Source organism: Natator depressus, chromosome 15 (genome assembly GCF_965152275.1).
Source record: "Natator depressus isolate rNatDep1 chromosome 15, rNatDep2.hap1, whole genome shotgun sequence".
In the NCBI taxonomy this organism is placed as follows: Eukaryota; Metazoa; Chordata; order Testudines; family Cheloniidae; genus Natator; species Natator depressus.
In genome coordinates, this window is record NC_134248.1 from 10663020 (window position 1) to 10685321 (window position 22302).

The 22302-nt window shown below is 48.4% G+C and overlaps 1 protein-coding gene and 3 non-coding genes across 4 annotated transcripts in view; all 4 read right to left on the minus strand.

The window, feature by feature from the left end:
- Window positions 1-8709, minus strand: part of LOC141999221 (paxillin) — a 63804-nt gene extending 55095 nt beyond the window's left edge. The window contains exon 1 of the mRNA XM_074972400.1: window positions 8602-8709. Within this exon, the coding sequence (XP_074828501.1) occupies window positions 8602-8614 (13 nt within the window). The 5' untranslated portion in view covers window positions 8615-8709. The remainder of the gene's footprint in view (window positions 1-8601) is intronic.
- Window positions 8710-15187: 6478 nt separating this feature from the next.
- On the minus strand, window positions 15188-15328 carry LOC141999651 (U4 spliceosomal RNA). The gene has a single exon (XR_012642042.1). It is a non-coding gene; the product is annotated as a U4 spliceosomal RNA (small nuclear RNA).
- Window positions 15329-16452: 1124 nt separating this feature from the next.
- Window positions 16453-16593, minus strand: LOC141999652 (U4 spliceosomal RNA). Its single transcript, XR_012642043.1, has one exon. It is a non-coding gene; the product is annotated as a U4 spliceosomal RNA (small nuclear RNA).
- A 2406-nt stretch (window positions 16594-18999) lies between these two features.
- Window positions 19000-19140, minus strand: LOC141999653 (U4 spliceosomal RNA). Its single transcript, XR_012642044.1, has one exon. It is a non-coding gene; the product is annotated as a U4 spliceosomal RNA (small nuclear RNA).
- Between the last annotated feature and the right edge of the window lie 3162 nt (window positions 19141-22302).

Consider the following 22302-nt stretch of genomic DNA (forward strand, 5'->3'; position numbering starts at 1 on the left):
GATTCGACAGTGTTAGCAAAAGTGTTCTAAAACTCTAAAACACAGACAAGACAGCGGAGATTTGAATGTGCGCTATAGTAGTCAAGTTGAAGGTTGCCATTATTTAATGATGACCACACTACAACATTTTATTTTTAGAGCATCTTTAATGCAGAGCATCAGAAAATCATTCACAGACTCAGGCCACATCTACACTACCACTTATGTCGGCAAAACTTGTGTCACCCCTGAGCGACATTAGTGGTAGTGTTCACAGTGCCAAGTCAGTGGCAAAGCTTCTTCCGCTGACATAGCTACCACCACCTGTTGAGGTGGTTTTATTATGTCGACAGGAGAGCTCTCTCCCATTAGCACAATGCAGTTATACAAGCAATCTTACAGTGGCGCAGCTGCATCGGTACAGCTGTGCCGCAGTAAGCTCGGTAATGGACATAGCCTCAGTCATATGCTAGAGTAAAGAGAAAAATTAGAGAAAGAAACTTATGTGAGGACCTGGGAAGGGAAAAGCTCCAGAAAGATGGGACAGCAAAGCGGAAAACTTGGCAGGTAGGGCACTGTTATCCCTATTTTACAGATGGGGTAAAACTTGCCCAAGGTCTCATAGCAAGTCTACGGAAGAGGCAACAACAAAACCAAGGGTCTGCTGATTTCCTGTCCTGTGCTTTAATCACTAGGCCACACTAGCTTAGCTATGACAGTTTGTACCCCAATAATAAAAATGTTATTCAGGACAGGCTATGGTGAGCAGGGAGCAGATGACAGACCTGCTCATACATTAGAGGGGCTTCCCACAGTTGACATGCCACTTCCGAAGAGCTGCAGTGTAGAAGTGTGCAAACTCTCTAGCATCACAAGGGAGCAAACAAAAATAGACACAAAATCAACTTCAGAATACAAGGGAGGGCATGTGATCTAAGGCCTAGAACAGGGAACTGGGGACCTGATTCTCCTCTCATTCACATTGTTTTTATGCCAGTGTAACTTCATTGACTTCAACCAAGTTATTCCTGATTTTCATCAGTATTAGCGCAGGGGTTCTCAAACTTCATCAGACCGCAACCCCCTTCTGACAACAAAAATTACTACGACCCCAGAAAGGGGGGCCAAAGCCAAAACCCCACTGCCCTGGGCTGGGGGGGGGAGGGGGGGAGTCAAAGCCAAAGCTCCAGGACTTCAACCCCTGGTGGTGGGGGGGGGGGGTGCAGTGCCTATTCCAATGCAAAACTCTAGTGAAAAACTACATTGATGTAATTACACTAAGGCAAATTTCCTTATACAAGGAATGGGGATAACACTGACCTACCTCAAAGGGAGCGTGAGGCTTATTACATTACTCTTTGTGAAATGCCAAGATACCCAGACAAAGTATTAAACTAGAGTTCACGTTCTCCAGCAATAAAACAGCCTTTTTCCTAGGAGTTGTATTTATTATAAATATAAAAGAGGGATGAGGAAAAGAGGGCCTGGAGAAGTGGAAAGTATTAGGATTCCCCAGGGAAAATGAAAAATAGGAACCAATAAGTAGGGAAGGAGAGAGACAGAGAGAGAGAGAGATCCAGTGGATAATAAGGTGTAAAGGAGGTTACCCATTAGTTTCTCTAACAGTTGATGGAGACTAAGTTAGAGGATCCATTTCAGCCAGGAGGGCAGCTGGACATTTGGCTATGTTGACCTCTCCCAGTTGGAGACAAAGGGGCTAAAGACAGCACAGAGTCCAGACTTTCAATGGAAATATACCAGCAAGAAAGTGAGCCTTTTTCTGCATTACACACTGCTTGAGGCAGAGGATTCCCTGTCTGAGTCCCCCAAGACAATAAAGCCCCTGTTTTAGAAACAGGGTCAGTACAGCTAAGAAGCTGAAACAAGTCAGATTCCTACTGTGATGGATACTAAGCTATGTCGACACTAGAGACCTCATAGCGGTACAGCTGTACCGATACAGCAGCACCTCTCGTATAGCCACTCTATGCTAACGGGCCGCATAATGGAACCGCCCCCAATAAGCAGCGGTAGCTATGTTGGCAGGAGAAGCTCTCCCATGACATAGAACTGTGCACAGTACCACTTATGCCAGCGAAACTTATGTCGCTCAGGGATGTGTTTTTTCACACCCCTGAGCAACGTAAGTTTTGCTGACATAAATGGTAGCATAGAGTTGGCCTCAGTCCTGTTTTGAGTCTTTTTGCCCAGCAGCAAAGAGTCAGGGCTAGTCTACACTGGCAGCCCTTTAATGTGGCTTGTGTAGTCGAGGCAGAGCGCTGGGGGAGAGCTCTCCCAGAGCACTAAAAAAACCACCTCCACAAGGAGCGCAGCTCCCAGAGCTGGTGCACTGTCTATACCGGCGCTTTACAGCGCTGAAACTTGCTGTGTTCGAGGGGGGGGTTTTCACAGCCCTGAGTGAGAAAGTTGCAGCACTGTAAATTGCCAGTGTAGACAAGCCCTCAGAAACCTGACCCAGCTGAGAGCCAAGAGGCTGAATTTTTGCAGCAATGTTTCCCACCAAGACCATTTACTGGACGTAGGCCCAAATGAAGCACTTTCACACTAAACATTCCGTCAGAGCAGCCCAACCAGGTCAGCTCTACAAACTGCAAGGCATCTAACCTGAGGGAAGTGAGTCAGTCCGACAGACCCATCATCAACCAAGGGAGAGAAAGACAGACAGCATGTCGCTGCAGAGCACAGCAATCTTCCCCATACCAGAAGAGACAACAAACAGATGTCAACATATGCACCCTGTTCCACACTTAGGACTAAACACTGCTTCCATGAAAATCAAAGGCAAAACTCCCTCTAACTTCAGTGGAGCAGGGACAAACCTTTAAAAAGAGGATGGGAGAGATGTGCCACCACAGAGAAAAACAAAGTTTAAAATAAAAACTTCTCATGTAGCTGAATCTTTTAATCTAGCACTTTACCTAAACCATCAGACAAAATAAGCAACCTGCCACCAGCAGTCAGCAAGCGTGTCTAAAATCAGAACACAACTGAACAGTCTAATGGTCTAATGTTTATACACAGCCAGAATATTGCCATTAATACATTACTTATTAAACACCAAAAGCATAATCTGTATTTATGAAACCTCTTTTACGAACTTTGGTGAACAGTTCCCAATCCTTTTTAAAATGAAGGCACAATTGTTTTAGCTGGATTTTACAATCAAAATGAAGCAGAACAGTATCATGAATTTTTAACACCTCAAAAGAGACGATTCTAAAAGCAGAACCATTTTTGTGTAAGTTACCAAGACTGTGCTTTTTTTAAACCAAGCTTAGCAGAGGTTTTGCAGAAGTGTTTCCATGCCTCTGTCATTTCAAAGAAAACAGCTGATGAAGATTTAAATATCCACCTCAGTGCTTGAAACTCAAACACTGCAATTTGTACTAGTCCATGAGGAAGACAGAGAAAGTGACTAAGGGCTCATCTACACTTACAATGCTGCAGCAGCACAGCTGCATCCCTGTAAGGGTGGGCGTCTCCCGTCAGCATAGATACTCCATCTTGTGAGAGGCAGTAGCTAGTTGACAAGAGAAGCCCTTCACCAACATAGTGCTGTCTACACCAGGATTTAGTGCGTTGCACAGTTATGTGGATTTTCCACACTCCTGAGCGACGTAGTTATATCAACATAAGTTGCTAGTGTAGAACAAGCCTAAGAACTAACAGAAGTAAAACTGGACTTTTTTATTGTCCAAACTGAGTGAAATGCAAAATACACACCATAGTTAGAAGTCAATGAATTTAAAACAGTACCACACATAAGGGAATTTGTTTAATAAAGCATGATTTTTAACTTGACAGCAAATTTTATACTTTTAAAGAGGGAAAAACAATCACCACACAGATCACGTCCCTCAGGCCATAAGAAACAGAGAGGAAGCCACACAATCAAGCTGCATCTGAAATCTACAAAACAAGCAGCAAATTTAAAGCTTCCCGCCTCAGGTGGCAGGCCTAACATGGTATCCAAAATAAAACAAGATAAGACAGATTCCATTCTTCCCCTCCCCTCATTGTAGGTCTGGTAGAGCCCAATGAGCAGACCTGAGGGATACCTGTTTGGACAGGGTAGGTTCTGCACTAGTATTGATGATTCAACATCCTCATTTGTCATCTAAAAGGGTCATAATCAAAACGCATGCCTTTGGCAGTTATCGTGCTGGGAATCCCCAAACCATCCCTTCCTGCCTTATATCACACTGCATTGTTCTTCTGGTATTCTATGGGCAACAGACCCAAAAATAATGCAGACATTTCCCTCTTTTTAAGAAAGTAATTTCATTTTCCACACTGGTTTATGACACTTCAGAAAGAGAAACCCAGTCACCAACCTTCCTAATCAACTTCCAAGAACCTGTCTATGATATGCACCGATCTCTTCGAAAGAGCAAGGGACACAGATCTAAATAGATCTCTCACCTGCGCAAACTCCCCTTTTGTCCCCATGTGCTGCTCTAGTGTATAACAGTGCTCACACAAAGAATGCATTGCACCACAGACTTCTCATTCACTGTGACGTACAAGTTTCATCTGTAGAATTTTTGAACAGTTTCTGGCATGGCCCGTGTGTTGGAAGACAAATTCCTTCAACACTAGAGAAAAAGCAATAGCAACCTTTACTTGCTGTAAACAAACCCCTAAAACAACAAAGATCCATTCACACAGACCTTTCATGATATCCTCCTTTCCTGATCTCTACTCACAAGAAGCATGAAAGCAGGATTCTTCTGGATCCTCTTCAATGCTTAAGTCTCTCCACACTATTTTTTCAATAGGTTCAAAAGTTTCAGCAATATAGTCAAATTCACCCATGATGTAACTTCACTTCAGTAGACTTACACCAAGCATTACTTTGTCCCACACCATCCGACACACTATCCTTTCTCCTCTCGGTTCCCAAAGACTAACACAATTATAAAGAGCAGGCAGCTTTCATGTTAACAATGATTTGCAACAGGAAAAGTAACTGGGCTTGCAGCAGGTTTGCTTCTTTATGGTGGATACTATAGATATGAAAAGCTGTTAAGAGGGAGAGGATTCTACTTTTTTAACTTTAGCTATTCAGACCTTGTCTATCCTGGAAGACTCTATGGACAAATGGAGAACTGTTACAATCATGACATGGCAGAAAAGCAAAACTTGAACTGCTGAGAGAGGAATGGATTTTTAATTCACTTTTTTTTTTAAATCTGTTGTGTCTGCTCATGCCAGCATATTTAACTCCTAACATCCAGGAAGCACTTGAGAGGAAGGATATCTTCATTAAAGATCCAAACACTTGTATCAATTAAATCAAAGTATGAAAAAATTCCCAATGTACACCCAACACCTCCTGCAAAACCAGAGAAGACTCGACTTGAAATTTCAGATATTTCTAACATAAAAAACAAAAGCAAAACAAAAAATTAGCTTTCAGGTTTTCTTTATACATTGTAAAGCACCACAAAAAGGGCACAAAACCCAATTTTTCAGACTTCTGCAATTCACCTTTAATCTTCCCACTGTATGGAGATATTAGATGGAGGGAAAAAGCCATTATTGATGCAAGCAATAAGTTATCTGGCCAGATGGCACAGCACTTTGAATTTAAGGAATGTAACAGCTGTAGCTGGCACAGCTCAACTCCTATGGCTTTAGAAGCATGTAGGGAAGGCTCTAAGATGGTCCTAAAACATTACCTGTGTGCTCACCCATGAAGATACTCCTCAGCAAGCCAATAAACCACCAGGGATACATTACTAGTAAGAACGCACTGAAAACCTGGCACTAAAAGCCAAACGCCACTTGGCCAAAACCATATCTCTGAAAGGTGCCTGAGCTGTGGGATATGAGGGAAAACCCCACAAAAAAAAAACAGGACTGCCTCCTCCTAAGATACAACTATCAGTTTGATGCTATTGGAGGTTCTTCTCCAACATCTAACTAGGCTGTTGACCACTTCCATCTGGGAGGGGGCTTGCTCACTAAGAAGGAAACTGTTGCTCCCCATGAATGTTAGAGCTGCAGCACGCCTCCCAAACACCAACTGACTGTTTCTCAACAGTTTTATTCCAAACCAGTTTAGACTATCTTTTCTGAAGGTGTTACTGCCGGTTTGAAGCTAGCACTGTAATTCAAGCTTCTGGGTCCAGTAATAAAATTGTGATTTTCTTGGAGCAGATCTTAAGGGAATGTATGCTTTCTATTAAAGGTATGATGGAAGTAATGGATTGCAGCCCTACCCCAGTGCTTGATTTAATCAGTTTCATAAGCAGAACTTGGTCACCCTAACATCTCCCAGAACACTGGGGAATTTCTGAGGATCCATCTTCCTTCCCTGATAAGATGTGGGAGGTAAACAGAGATTCTACAGATCTTTCGCATAAAGCCAGTTGTTTGACATACTCCTCTGCAGAGGAGTTGTGGATGGTTCATAAGGTTGCTCTGCACCTAAGGGAGCAGCAGAGAAAGGACATGATGACAGAATAAATTCTGAATATGATTGTATCATGGTTGCAATGTGATTGCAAAATCTGCTGGTCAGTTTCATCTCAAACGTTCCTAAGAGATCACTTTATACATGCAAGCCAGGCCTAAAAACAGAAGCCAGACACTATAGCAATGGCAGGAGGACGAAATGTGTGCGCACAAGTGTGGTCAAGGTGCAAACTGATTGAAAGAGAAGGTGCAATTTCCTAGTCAGGATACAAGCAGAGGAAAGGGTGAGCGGTCTAATATGTGCACAAGGGAAAGGTGGGGAGGCTATGGCAGATCAATTGGAAACAGAGTGCACGATAATGGAAGAGCACAAGCAGGGTACAGGCCAGTGTGAGGTAAAAGCTAGGAAAGAGTGGAGTGGGATACACACTGGGAGGGAGGGGAGGTGGAGGCGCAGGCAGGTTTACAAAACGAATTGGGGGTGTAGAAAAGTGGGAGATGGGGGTGCTGCAAGCTCAGGGAGGTGTGTTCAGGGGGGAGGGGCTGAGGGGGATGTAGGCAGAGGCTGGTGAGGGGTTGCAGGCTGGGGGAGATCTGGGGGCACAGGCTTAGGGATAAGCATGTGTAGAAGAGATGAAGGAGGTGCAGGTTGAGGGATGTGGGGGAGGGGGTGCAGGCTGAAGGGGGTCTTGGGGATGCAAGATCAGGGGGTGCGTAGGAGGGCAGACTTGAGGGTGCATGGGGGATGCAGGGGATATAGGCAGAGGTGGTGCAGGCTTGGGGTTGCAGGCTGAGGGATGGAGTGAGGGGGATGCAGGCTGAGGGGGGTACAAGCAGAGGCAGGTGACAGTGTAGGGTGTGGGCTGAAGGGATTGGGGGGTGCAGCCTACAAAGGAAAGAGTGTGGGCTGATGGGGGCTTGTGGATTGGGGGCTGTGAGGGATGCAGGCAGAGGCAGGTGAGAGGTTAGGGGTGTGTCTTGAAGGGACCTGGGGTGCAGGCTGGAGGGGAGGGGGCTCAGTGGTGTGTGGATGTGCAACGGGGGGGTATGCAATCTGAGGAAGAGGGGGTGGGGGTACAATCAGCGGGGTGCAGATTGGGGAGGGAGGGCTGAAGGCTGGGGGGGAGAGGCTGAAGGGAATGCAGGCAGAAGCCGGTGAGGGGTCAGGAGTGCAGGCTGGAGGAGAAGGGCTCAGAAGGATGCAGGCAGAGGCCAGGGAGAGGTTAGGGATACGGGCTGGGGGAAGAGGAGGTATGGGGAGTGCAGGAAGAGACGAGTGAGGGCTGAAAGGAGTTGTGGGGGTGCAGATGGGGGGGAGGAGCTGAGGGGGATGCAGGGAGAGGCCAGTGAGGAGTATGAGCTGGAAGGGGGAATGGGGTGGGGGGAGAGCCTGAAGAGAAGGCAGAGAGAGGCCAGTGAGGGGTTAGGGATACGGGCTGGGGGCAGAGGAGGTGCAGTGAGAGGCCGGTGAGGGGTGCGATCTGGAAGGGGTGCAGGCGGGGGGAGGAGCTGAGGGGGGTGCACACGGGGGAGAGGGGCTGAGGGGGTGCAGGCTGGAAGGAGTTGAGGGGGTGCAGGGGCTGCGATGCTGCAGGTGCGGGAGAGGGGCTGAGGGGGTGCAAGCGGGGGAGAGGCCAGGGGAGGTGCGGGCTGGAAGGAGTTGTGGGGGTGCAGGCGGGGGGGAGAGGCTGAGGGAGTGCGGGCAAAGGCCGGGGAGGGGCTGAGGGGGTGCGGGCAAAGGCCGGGGAGAGGGGGGTGGGGCTGAGGGGGTGCGGGCAGAGGCCAGGGGAGGGGGGGAGGGGGGGAGGGGGTGCGGGCAGAGGCCGGGGAGGGGCTGAGGGGGTGCGGGCAGAGGCCGGGGGAGGGGGGGAGGGGCTGAGGGGGTGCGGGCAGAGGCCGGGGGAGGGGGGGAGGGGCTGAGGGGGTGCGGGCAGAGGCCGGGGAGGGGCTGAGGGGGGGGAAGGGCTGAGGGGGTGCGGGCAGAGGCCGGGGAGGGGGCTGAGGGGGTGCGGGCAGAGGCCGGGGGAGGGGGGGTGGGGCTGAGGGGGTGCGGGCAGAAGCCGGGGAGGGGCTGAGGGGGTGCGGGCAGAAGCCGGGGGAGGGGGGGGGCTGAGGTGGTGCGGGCAGAGGCCGGGGAGGGGCGGTGATCGCCCATGGGCCGTGCCCGGGTCTCGCACTCACCCAGGTCGTCCATGGTCCGGCCGGGCCCGCAGCCGCTGCGCTCCGCTCGCAGCAACTTTCTCGGCCAGCCGCGCGGGCGCGCTCCCGCACCGCCTGGACGGCGTGCGCGCTCCCCGAGCGGCCGGGCGCCGGGACGCTGCCCCCTCGTGGCGGGTCCGAGAACGTCAGCTGCCGTCCGGAGCCAGGGCCGGGCGCGGAGCCGCAGCCTGGTGCCGGCGGGCGGGCGGCGGGGGCTCAGGACGGAGGCAGCCTGGCGCGGCGGGGCGGTGCCACAGGATGCCGCGTGGTCCTTGGTGGCTGGATGCTCCGTCGCCTGCCGGGGTCTGTGCTGCGGCGTGGAGCACGGTGGACACGACGGCGGGGTGGCGCCAGGGGCGAACTGCGCCCTGAGGCGGGTCCAGAGGTGCTGGACCCCAGGTGGAGCCATGAATTGCGCAGTGCCCCTCTGCGGCGCTGGGCGGCCCGTGGCTTCTTCGGGGCACCCGACGACGGAGGCGGCGGAGGCACTGCCACCTGGTGGTGAGCCTGGGAACTCCAGCTCCCAGCCTGGCGGGATGATCAAGAAAGTGGGCTGTAGCCCACGAAAGTTTTATGCCCGAATAGATTTGTTAGTCTCTAAGGTGCCACAAGGACTCCTGGTCGTTTTAACAATCTACATGTATGTCTAGTCTACCTAATGATGTACCATCCCCTTATGGTAGCCTACCTAACTTCTTCAGACACCCTAGCAGGAAGCTGTGTCAGTTTGGTTTCCCCAAACAGCTCCCCAACTATTACCCTCTTGAGAGAGGGAGGGGGTCCGTGATGATCCAGCTAGAAGCTCCTTTGTTCTTGTCGGTTACCAGGCCTTAGCCTTGCTTGTCCAAACCAGTTCAGTAGCCTCAGCTGGAGATAGAGCCAGATGCCTCAGAACCAATGGCTCTGCCACTGTCCCATAAGGGCCACCAAGTATTTACTGTGGGGTGGCTCACCCTCAGCCATTGTTTCCATCCTGACTGCTTTTCCTTACAACCGCCTAGTAAATTAAGCTCGTATATCCATACAGTAAATGTCCAAACCATATCAACCATACAGTGTTCACAAATTATTACAAGGCAGCCCCACTTCTGTCACAGCTAGTATTTGTACCACTCTGTCCTCTTATCTTATTGTACTCCAGATGACAGGATGGTTAAAAACAGTCACTGGCACTGGTGAGCAATTTCCTGAAAATTGGCAGTGTAGAAAAGGCCAAAGTGATAGGGAACTCAGAGAACACCACTTGTGCACCACTTTTCCTAAAAATGAAACCTAATGAGTCAGGGTATGTTCTTAAAGCCTCACGGCATGTCCTGTAGTGTAGTGTGCACACGCGAGATTGCACTTTTTTGTAAAGAAAACACAGAGACCTTGCAGTCAACTACTAACAATACCCTGTGCTTTATTTTTCACTCTCCAAACACAGGCACACCCAGTTTCCTGGCTAACACAGTCCAGTAGACATCATTATTTCCCCTACTAAGAAGTATTGTCATTAGGTCAAGGGATACTGCACTATCCTCTCCCTGTTCCTGGCTGAGACTTTAGAATAATCAGCAGCCTCCAGAAATTCATCCCAGGTTTATGCTGCATCCCATATATGATGGGAAAGGACATAGAGAGCTTAGAGAGTGCTGTATGGTTATCATTGTGATGCCAATATGATTAATATATAAAACTTATACGTGTCTGCTTTGCTATGAAGTCTCATGGGCATGAGTTAAGAAACTCCCAGTAACCTGTGACAAAACAGACATTTAAAACACCATGTGCATGTAGTCTGGCCATGTTGCTATTATCTAAAGTCTGATGCCCTGGCTATTATTGTCTCTAGGTTGTTACTGTTGGTGTATTGCAGTGTTACATAGCGAGATGACTTGGGGATCTGTGGTTCTCAGGCATAGAGACACACAACCGTGGAGTGTTGCAGTTGTGGCTGATAATTTGGAAGTCCTAAATTCACAGGAATCCTGTCTTTCTTTCCCAGCACTGCCACCCAGCTTCCTTGGAATCTACATTTTGCTTCCCAGGAACGAGTGACAGGCATCTTTCTTGGTGTATGCTGTGTTCTGTATCTTAGTGTGAATACAAAATAAACTGCAGTGCATTTGTATTGATGCCTAGTCTGCATTTTTTAATTTCTAAAGTAATCCAGGGACATAGAGTAGTCAAGCGATTAGTGAAAATAGCCATATATGGTAAAGGGAGCTACATCTTTCCTGCATCATGCACATTAAGGTAGGCTAGGCTGCACTAACCAGTTAAATTTTTGGTTGGAAGTGATGAGCTTTGATTCCATGTACAAAACAATAATACAACAGTAATGACTGCTGTTGATAAAGATTATATCACTAACCACCTAATGGAGAATTAGGTTATGTGTGCTGGAAAGACTACAGCATGGATTTAGAGATTCAGATAGGTTATAGGCAAGAAGAAGGCAACACCAGAGACTAGCTTTAAAGGCCAATTCTGTGCTGATTTACATCCAGTGCCATCCTATTAAAATCTCAGAGTGTAAATAAGCACAACATTAAACCAACAGTCCAGGGCCATTGTAGAAGAAGGACTCATTGCTTCTGAACAAGTATGTGTCAAGACATGAAAGGCAAATGCAGAATTGGCCGGATCCTGGATGTTATTGATTGCTTGCAACTGCCATTGAAATTAATGGGCCTCAATACCTCTCAGAATTGGGCCCTTAGGAAACAGACTTTGCTCTAGCTGCTGAATTGAGCTCTGTGTGAAATGCCTGGTGAAGTAGAACTGGCAAGGCCATCACCACTGGTGATATGATTTTCCAGTAAAACAGCTTTTAAATCAAACCTCTAAGGGACCTGTCTTCACGGCAAGTTAGCTCAAGTTATAGACTCAAGTGGTCCCCTTAATTCAAGTCCCACCCATACACAAAACTGCCTCATTTGAGTGCCTTGGTGCTTTTAACCTGAGTTAACTGGAAGAGGCTAAAACTTGAGTGAGCACAAGATATCAGCTGCTAGCATGACCAATTGTTAGTGTAGGCCCACGTTAACTTAATATGGGTGCTATTAGTCCTCCAATGCCTTTCCACAATGCCTCCTCAGCTGAATATTCTTGTCATCTACTTCTTCTCTGCTTCAGGAACAGACATCACTTCCCACTTCACATGTGCCAGTTTGGCATTCAATCCCCACGTTCGTGTGTGGTATCTAGTGCTAACAAATGCAGTTCTCCAGCTCTGGTGCCAAACTTTGTCTGACTAGAATGGCAAGCCAGAGAACACATTCCCAGTGTGTTGCTATCTGGCGCGAGGCAGACATGAAGGTTTTTGTAGCTCAAGAGGAGTAACTTGAGTTAACTATGTAGTGAAGCCATATCCTTAAAGAAAATGACTGCATTTCTGGTGAAAGATGCCAAATGGGCAACACTGGAAAATAAAGTCATTGTTTTTTTAATAGAGCAAGTACAGCACAGAGGTAGGCTTCCTTAACCCACCTTCGCCCTACTAACAGGGCAATTTATTAAGTGATCCATCCCCTGTCATTCAATCCCCATATCTGGCAGTCAGAGGCTCCCCCTTCTCTACTCAAACCACTTAGACCATCCATCTGTTTCTCTCCAATGCTCTGGATCCCTAGCCATGCAAATAGGGAATACATTTGTTCAATGAGCTTTGAGATAGGGCAATGAGTCAACAGCTCAAAAGCTGCACTAAATTTGCACAAAATGAAGGATTGCAGATGCCCTCTTCAATACAGGGATTCAACCCATGGCAACTAAGGCTGTGATGTGATGTAAGTACCTGATGGTCTATCATGATGTGAAAGGTGTGAGATGGGTACTGTCCACATAATATATCTATGCATTAAAGACAGTGGCAGCCACAACACAGAATTTAGCCCATTAGGATGTTTCAGCTAACCACTAATCAGCAGGTGCTTTTTCCAAGATAAAAGGCTATGGTTTCTTCATGGTAAAAGTCTAAGATCACTTTTATAAGTGAGTAAATTCTAATGCATAAGCTCTAATTAATTACATTGCTTGACATCATGTGATGTAGTATGGGTATATTCAAAGCAGTCTCTAGAAGCTATTGAAATACCTCTGAACTCTCCAGAAGGGTCTTGTGTGTCACCCCCAACTCTTCATTCTCAGTCCTCTGTGGAAGGAAATCCCAGCCTTCTCCCTGCTGGCGGTATTAGCCTCTGACTGGTTTTATTTAATCTATAGTATCAGAGGGGTCACCGAGTTAGTCTGTATCCACAAAAACAACGAGGAGTCCGGTGGCACCTTAAAAACAAACAGATTTATTTGGGTATAAGCTTTCATGGGTAAAAAACCCACTTCTTCAGATGCATGGAGTGAAAATTACAGATACAACCATAAATATATTTTGGCACATGAAGAGAAGGGAGTTACCTTACAAGTGGAGAACCAATGCTGAAGGCCAATTTAGTCAGGGTGGATGTAGTCCACTCCCAATAATTGATGAGGAGGTGTCAATACCAAGAGAGGGAAATCTGAAATGGTTGTGGGTAAGGACAAAGTCACAAAGCTCAGCCACCAGTTGTGCTGTGGCTACATCAGGGATACGTAAAGCAAAAAAACTTCAAATCCAGACTCCAGCGAGAAACTGCTGAATTGGAATTCATTTGCAAATTGGATACTATTAATTTGGGCTTGAATAGAGACTGGGAGTGGCTAAGTCATTATGCAAGGTAGCCTATCTCCCCTTGTTTTTTTCCTACAAACCCCCCCCCAAGACGTTCTGGTTAAACTTGGATTATTGCTGTGCACATTGTAAGATGAGCTATTGCCAGCAGGAGAGTGAGTTTGTGTGTGTGGTTTTTGGAGGGGGGTGTGTGTTTGGGGGGGGGTGGTGGTGAGAAAACCTGGATTAGTGCTGGAAATGACCCACCTTGATTATCATGCGCATTATAAAGAGAGGTTTCAAAGAGGGATGGGCTGTTACCAGCAGGAGAGTGAGTTTGTATGTGTGTTGGGGGGGGGAAGGGTGAGAAAACCTGGATTTGTGCTGGAAATGGCCCTCCTTGATGATCACTTTAGATAAGCTGTTACGAGCAGGACAGTGGGGTGGGAGGAAGTTTTGTTTCATGGTCTCTGTGTGTATATAATGTCTTCTGCAGTTTCCACAATATGCTATGCATCTGATGAAGTGAGCTGTAGCTCACGAAAGCTCATGCTCAAATAAACTGGTTAGTCTCTAAGGTGCCACAAGTACTCCTTTTCTTTTTTCTTTTTACGAATACAGACTAACACGGCTGTTACTCTGAAACCTATCAGGGATACTGTTCTTGACAGCTTGTAGTCCATCCTCATGTGGAATATTGGTGTAAAGAGCTTCTACATCCATGGTGGCCAGGATGGTGTTTTCAGGAAGATTGCTAATGCATTGTAGTTTCCTCAGGAAGTCAGTGATGTCTCAAAGATAGCTAGGCGTGCTAGCAGCATAGGGTCTGAGGAGAGAGTCCAAATAGCCAGGTAATCCTGCTGTAGGAGTGCCAATGCCTGAGATGATGGGATGGATTTCCAGGATTGTGGCTCTTGGGTAGCAGATAGAATACCTCTGGTCCAGGCTCTAGGGGTGTGTCTGTGTAGGTTTGTTCCTGAGCTTTGTGACTTTGTCCTCACCCACAACCATTTCAGATTTGGGGACAACCTATACCTTCAAATCAGCAGCACTGCGATGGGTACCCGCATGGCCCCACAGTATGCCAACATTTTTATGGCTGATTTAGAACAACGCTTCCTCAGCTCTTGTCCCCTAGCACCCCCCTAGGCTGGCTCACTGTAAAAGCAATGTTCCCTCTCTTGGTATTGACACCTCCTCATCATCTATTGGGAGTGGACTACATCCACCCTGACTAAATTGGCCTTCAACATATGTTAAAAGAAAAGGAGTACAGCTGTAGCTCAGGAAAGCTTATGCTCAAATAAATGTGTTAGTCTCTAAGGTCCCACAAGTACTCCTTTTCTGTTTGCGGATACAGACTAACAGGGCTGCTACTCTGAAACGAGCATATGTTAGTCTTTAAGGTGCAACTGGGCTCCTCGTTATTTCATATATAATGTCTTTACTTTGCTGAAAAGGTTTCTCTAGTATTTTTTTGCTTTCTCTCCTTTAATTTTCAGGACACATTCCCCTTTCAATAGCTGTGGAAATACAAAATGAGACTTATTTAAAATTAATGTTAGAGTTGCTCTCAGTTTATTAAAATATTTTATTAGCAGGAACAGACTGTGGCAAAAAATAAAGGGAATAAAAGCATACATCTCTATCACACATAGATGCAATAAACTTCTATGTACTTGATAAATTACAAGATTTTATACAAACAGAGGTGGCAGAAAAAGACCATAAAAATTATTTATGAAAGCTATTAAAAAATAATAAACAAACATAAAACTAGCACAAGCAGTAGAGTAGACAAACACATACTTGCCTCCATCCAGAATACAAAACAGACCAGCCTCAAATAAATATAAAACTCACCAATAAACAAAAATTGTTTAAAAAATATAAATATTTAAAGCTCATTTGAATCTATTATTAACCAACCATATTCAGTCTCCGTAGAGACTGTCAAAAATTGCCAATGCCGACTATATTTCAAGTCGTCATGGCGGGGTATTGGGAAAAGTTTTCAATTAGCAATAATCGCGCCTCGGATTAACCTCATTGGCTACGATACTGCCACTGCGCAAAGCTAACGATAAGCTAACCGGCGTCGCAGCCCCTCGACGGGCGATGGTCCCCTCAGTTAGGGAGAACGCTGGTATAACGGGGCGGCAAGTCGGGCACGAGCCGCCCTGAGGAACACCGCCTCTGACACCCAGGAGTGCCAGCCAAATCCAGCAGGGTTGAGGGGTTCAGCGCCTTCATGTCACTCAAAACCATCAGATCGCCGCAGAGATCTCTGGGAGTTGCTATGCAAATTAGATATTGACGTCGCCAGGCCAGAGCCTGCCTGAGGCGGATTCAGCAGCTGAAGCAGCTTCAGAGGAGGGGGAAGGCGGGGAACGAGTGAGGGAGGCACCAGAGAATGGGGGTGGGTCGGAGAAAATGGCGGCGGCCGGGAACTGGGAGCAGCCGCTTCCTGGCTTGTCAGCCCGCGGGACAGCGGAGCTGGGGCAAGGGCGGCGCGCCTGTGCGAGTCTGAGGGAACGGCCTCTCTTCCGTCCGACTGGGAGACAAGCCGCTGAGGGGCGCCCCCCGTCCGCTCCCCGGGGCGCTGGACAAGCCGCTGAGGGGCGACCCCCGATCCGGTCCCCGGGGCGGGGGACAAGCCGCTGAGGGTCGCCCCCCGGTCCGTTACCCGGGGTCTCTCAACCCTTCTGCGCGGGGAGCGTCCCAAGTGGTAGCTCTGCTCCACTGCGGCGCGGCGGAAGACCCGAGGACTCGGAGTCGTATCCCCCGCTCCGCGGCGAGTACCTCGGGGTGACGTTCACACCCGGAGCTCGCAGCCTCCGCCACAGTGCCCTGGGGGTCCTGCACTGGGAAACTGTCCCTTAACCCCACTCACGGCAGGGCTCCTTAGGAGCCCGGTGTACCTGCGAGAGGGGCCAAAAATTGAATTCTCAAGAGACAGTTCCTGGTTGAACAAACAGCCCAGTCGCTACCCACAGCTTTTCAGCAGCCCGCCCCCGTAACCAGCAGTGCTTTACCCCAACGGGAGCGACAGAAAAAACAAGAAAAAGCCACTCCAAGCTTGTCAGTTAAAACAACATGTCACTGACTACTAGCTGCACTCAAAACCCAAATACACTTAAAAACCCATTAATAAGGCCAACAATAAACAAAAACGAAGTCTGACTTTACAACCACAATATCAGTCTCACATGAGACTGTCAAAAATTGCCAATGCCGACTATATTTCAAGTCGTCATGGCGGGGTATTGGGAAAAGTTTTCAACTAGCAATAATCACGCCTCGGATTAACCTCATTGGCTATGATACTGCCACTGCGCAAAGCTAAAGAAAACTCCCCAGTCTTACAAACCACTAAAATCTGATCACTCTTCAGGTTAAAGGGAGTTTTCACGAGACCTCAAAATGCCCTGAAAACTTTCCTCCTTCAGGTCAATGTAAACCTACCTCTGTTATAATTATACAATAAGATATTTACACAGACCTTGACTTTCCCTCATTTTATTACCAATTTAAAAAGATACTGAAGCATTCTGGGATATTGTATGCTAATTAGCTAATTGTATTGATAAGTGCGGAGGCAAGGAAAAGAGTTTAGGACTATAATAAAAAAAAAAAGACCCTAATGTAAATTATCAAATTAACGTCATACTGGATCATTTACAGTTTGATCTGTCTCATAGAACTTTCATTCTTTCCTTAGAAAAAGCACCAGAAAAGGAAAACAAGCTCCTCAGTAACACAGACTAAACCAATGGTTTTCAAACTTTTTTTCTGGGGACCCAGTTGGGTGTAGGAGGGGCTCAGGGCTGGGGCAGAGGTTTGGGTTCTGGGGATGAGAGCTGTGGGGTGGGGCCAGGAATGAGGGGTTCAAGGTGTGGGAGGGGACTCTAGGCAGGGCCAGGAGTGTGGGAGGGGGCAGGGCTCTGGGCTGGTGGTGCTCTGGGGTGGGGCCGGGGATGAGGGTTTGGGGTGCAGAAAGGGGTTCCAGGTTTCAGAGGAGCTCAGGACTGGGAAAGGGGGTTGGGGCACAGGGTTGGGGTGCAGACTTACTTCTGGAGGCTCCCTTTTAGTGGCAAAGCCGGGGTGCAGAGTCAGGCTTCTCGCCTGTCCTGGCACCACAGACCACGCTGCACCCCAGAAGTATCCAGCAGCAGGTCCGGCTCCTAGGCGGAGGCGCGCAAGCTGCTCCACACGACTCTCGCATGCAGGCACTGCCCCTGCCTCCCAGCTCCCATTGTCCAATTCCCAGCTAGTGGGAGTGCAGAGCCGGTGCTAGGGGCGGGGGCAACCCCGGCGTCCCCCTGCCTAGAAGCCAGACCCACTGCTGGCTGCTTCTGAGCCGCAGTGAAGTGTTGAAACAGGTAGGCACAGAACCCTTGACAGCACCCACTGCTCTTCAACGCTGTCTAAGGAACCAGCGGACGCTGCTCAGAGGAACTCTGCCAGGATGCATGAAACAAGGGTGGAACGAAAATAATACCCACAGTGGCAGGTCACTCCCTCGTCCAGCATCCTCCTCCTGGCGTTGTAAATGGCCACTTTGGCCAATGCCAGGAGGAGGTTGACGAGGAGGTCTCGCGACTTTGTGGAGACACAGACAGAGTGCGCAAATACAAAAAGGTGTGGGGAAAAGTGCAGCCACAACCTCAGCTGCAACCTGGTGCATTCTAGATAGGCGTGTGCCAGCTTCTCCGTCATGCCGCAAAAAGGGCAGGTGCTGGGGATAGGGGTGAATTGTGTCAGGTACAGGCCTGTGCTCACAGCTCCATGAAGGAGCCACCAACCAATATCCCTGGCGGGACGTGGGACCAGGGTGAAATAGAGGCTGGCACACCGGGGTTCCTCACCGTCTCAAAGTGGTAGAAACTCCCACCCTTTGGTATTGGACCAGGACACGAGGGTGAGGAAGTGAAACGTGTGGAGCACAAGCATGTAAAGTTGTTCCCTTGGTGCGGTTTGGAAGCAAACTGTCTGCAGGGCACAACGCTGGCTTGGATTATGGACGGGAGGGAACGGGGGGGCTCACAGAACAGGGGCTAGATGAAAAGATCCGGAGTGCCTGGGGTGGGCAGGGAGCACCCTCCCGCAGTACCCGCTCAAGGAAAACCCGAGAGGTGGGTGGTAAGGCTGCCCCCACCTCCTGGAGTAGACGCAGGGGGGTTGAAGAGTGGAGAGCCCTATGCGCCAACCGAGTGCTTGGGGACATTACTACGGAGTTGTAGCTCTGCTCCATTGCTATGAAACTCTAATCCCCGTGGCAGAAGACCTGAGGACTGGAAGTAATATCCATCACTCCGCAGCGAGTATCTGTTAATACCCAGGGTCACCGAGCCTGGAAACATTCATACCCAGAGTTCATTGCCCCCGTCACAATGCCCTGTGGGTACTGCACTGGGAAGCTACACCTTAAACCCACTCATTACAGGGCTTCTTATGAGCCCGGCGTACCTGTGAAAGGGGCCAAAAACTGAATTATCAAGAGACATTTACTAGTTAAATAAACAGAACATTCCCTACATGCATATTCAGCAGCACTCACTACTAACAGGTAATAGGAAGAGTAGAAAAAAAAAAAAAAGAGAAGAGACATCTGACAGTCAAAACAATGAACAGGAGCATTATCCACAGCTAAATCCACTCAAAACTCATACACACTTTAAAACCTATTAATATGTTCATCAATAGTGAACACCCTCAATTAAAATCTGATTTTATAACCACAATATTAGTCTCACATGAGACTGTCAAAAATTGCCAATGCCGACTATATTTCGAGTCATCATGGCGGGGTATTGGGAAAAGTTTTCAACTAGCAATAATCACGCCTCGGATTAACCTCATTGGCTATGATACTGCCACTGCGCAAAGCTAAAGAAAACTCCCCAGTCTTACAAACCACTAAAATCTGATCACTCTTCAGGTTAAAGGGAGTTTTCACGAGACCTCAAAATGCCCTGAAAACTTTCCTCCTTCAGGTCAATGTAAACCTACCTCTGTTATAATTATACAATAAGATATTTACACAGACCTTGACTTTCCCTCATTTTATTACCAATTTAAAAAGATACTGAAGCATTCTGGGATATTATATGCTAATTAGCTAATTGTATTGATAAGTGCGGAGGCAAGGAAAAGAGTTTAGGACTATAATAAAAAAAAAAGACCCTAATGTAAATTATCAAATTAACGTCATACTGGATCATTTACAGTTTGATCTGTCTCATAGAACTTTCATTCTTTCCTTAGAAAAAGCACCAGAAAAGGAAAACAAGCTCCTCAGTAACACAGACTAAACCAGTGGTTTTCAAACTTTTTTTCTGGGGACCCAGTTGGGTGTAGGAGGGGCTCAGGGCTGGGGCAGAGGTTTGGGTTGTGGGGGTGAGAGCTGTGGGGTGGGGCCAGGAATGAGGGGTTCAAGGTGTGGGAGGGGACTCCAGGCAGGGCCAGGAGTGTGGGAGGGGGCAGGGCTCTGGGCTGGCGGTGCTCTGGGGTGGGGCCGGGAATAAGGGTTTGGGGTGCAGAAAGGGGTTCCAGGTTTCAGGGGAGCTCAGGACTGGTAAAGGGGGTTGGAGCAAAGGGTTGGGGTGCGGACTTACTTCTGGAGGCTCCCTTTTAGCAGCAAAGCCGGGGTGCAGAGTCAGGCTTCTCGCCTCTCCTTGCACCACAGACCACGCTGCACCCCAGAAGTGTCCAGCAGCAGGTCCGGCTCCTAGGTGGAGGCGCACAAGCTGCTCCATGCAGCTCTCGCATGCAGGCACTGCCCCTGCCTCCCAGCTCCCATTGTCCAATACCCGGCTAGTGGGAGTGCGGAGCCAGTGCTTGGGGCGGGAGCAACCCCGGGAATCCCCTGCCTAGAAGCCAGACCCACTGCTGGCCGCTTCTGAGCCGCAGTGAAGTGTTGAAACAGGTAGGCACAGAACCCTTGACAGCACCCACTGCTCTTCAACGCTGTCTAGGGAGCCAGCGGATGCTGCTCAGAGGAATTCTGCCCGGATGCATGAAACAAGGGTGGAACGAAAATAATACCCACAGTGGCAGGTCACTCCCTCGTCCAGCATCCTCCTCCTGGCGTTGTAAATGGCCACTTTGACCAGTGCCACGAGGAGGTTGACGAGGAGGTCTCGTGACTTTGTGGAGACACAGACAGAGTGCGCAAATACAAAAAGGTGTGGGGAAAAGTGCAGCCACAACCTCAGCTGCAACCTGGCGCATTCTAGATAGGTGTGTGCCAGCTTCTCCGTCATGCCGCAAAAAGGGCAGGTGTTGGGGATAGGGGTGAATTGTGTCAGGTACAGACCTGTGCTCACAGCTCCATGAAGGAGCCACCAACCAATATCCCTGGCGGGGCGTGGGACCAGGGTGAAATAGAGGCTAGCACACCGGGGTTCCTCACCGTCTCAAAGTGGTAGAAACTCCCACCCTTTGGTATTGGAGCAGGACACGAGGGTGAGGAAGTGAAACGTGTGGAACACAAGCATGTAAAGTTGTTCCCTTGGTGCGATTTGGAAGCAAACTGTCTGCAGGGCACAACGCTGACTCGGATTATGGAGGGGCGGGAACAGGGGGGCTCACAGAACAGGGGCTAGATGAAAAGATCCGGAGTGTCTTCATCCATCAGGTCAATGTAAACTGATCTCTGTTATAATTAAACACAGACTTAGACTTTTCCTAATTTTATTACCAATTTAAAGACAAGAAGAGATACTGAAGCATTCTGGGATATTTTATGCTAATTAGCTAATTGTATTGACCCTATAAAATGCCGAGGCGAGGAAAAAAAGCTTTGGGTATGTCTACACTATGACATTAGATTGATTTTATAGAAGTTGAGTTTTAGAAATCCATTTTATAGTCGATTGTGTATGTCCCCACTAAGCGCATTAAGTTGCCAGAGTGCATCCTCAGTACCATGGCTAGCATTGACTTACAGAGCAGTGCACTGTGGGTAGCTATCCCACAGTCTCCGCTGCCCATTGGAATTCTGGGTTAAGCTCCCAATGCCTGATGGGGCAAAAACATTGTCGTACATGTCATCAGTCGCCCCTCCCTCCATAAAAGCAACAGCAGACAATCGTTTCGCACCTTTTTTCCTGGGTTACCCATGCAGATGCCATACCACAGCAAGCATGGAGCCCGCTCAGCTCACCGCTGCTGTTGTGAGCATTGTAAACACCTTGTGCGTTATCCTGGAGTATGTGCAGAACCGGGCTAAGAGAAGCCAGCATGAGGACGATTGTGATGAGGACATGGACACAGATGTTCGGAGCTGGTTGATACAATGGAATGCTGATTCTGGGCCAGGCAAACAAGCACAGATTGGTGGGACTGCATAGTGTTGCAGATATGGGATGATACACAATGGCTGCGAAACTTTCGCATGCATAAGGCCACTTTCCTTGAACTTTGTGAGTTGCTTTCCCTCGCCCTGAAGCACAGAAATACCAAGATGAGAGCTTCTCTGACAGTTGAGAAGGAGTGGTGATAGCCTTGTGGAAGCTTGCAACACCTGACTGCTACCGGTCAGTTGGGAATCAATTTGGAGTGGGCAAGTCTAGTGTGGGGACTGCTATGATCCAAGTAGCCAATGCAATCACTGATGTTCTGTTATCAAGGGTAGTGACTCTGGGAAATGTGCAGGTCATACTGGATGGCTTTGCTGCAATGGGGTTCCCTAATTGTGTGGGATGATAGATGGAATGCATATCCCTATCTTGGCAGTGGACCACCTTGCCAACCAGTACATAAACCGCAAGGGGTACTTCTCAATGGTGCTGCAAGCACAGGTGGATCACAAGGGACATTTCACCTACATCAACATGGGATGGCCGGGAAAGGTGCATGCTGCTCGCATCTTTAGGAACTCCAGGCTGTTCGAGCAGTTGCAAGAAGGGACTTACTTCTCAGACCAGAAAATTACCGTTGGGGATGTTGAAATGCCAATAGTTATCCTTGGGGACCCAGCCTACCCCTTTCTCCCCTGGCTCATGAAGCCGTACACAGGCAGCCTGGACAGTAGTAAGGAGCAGTTCAAG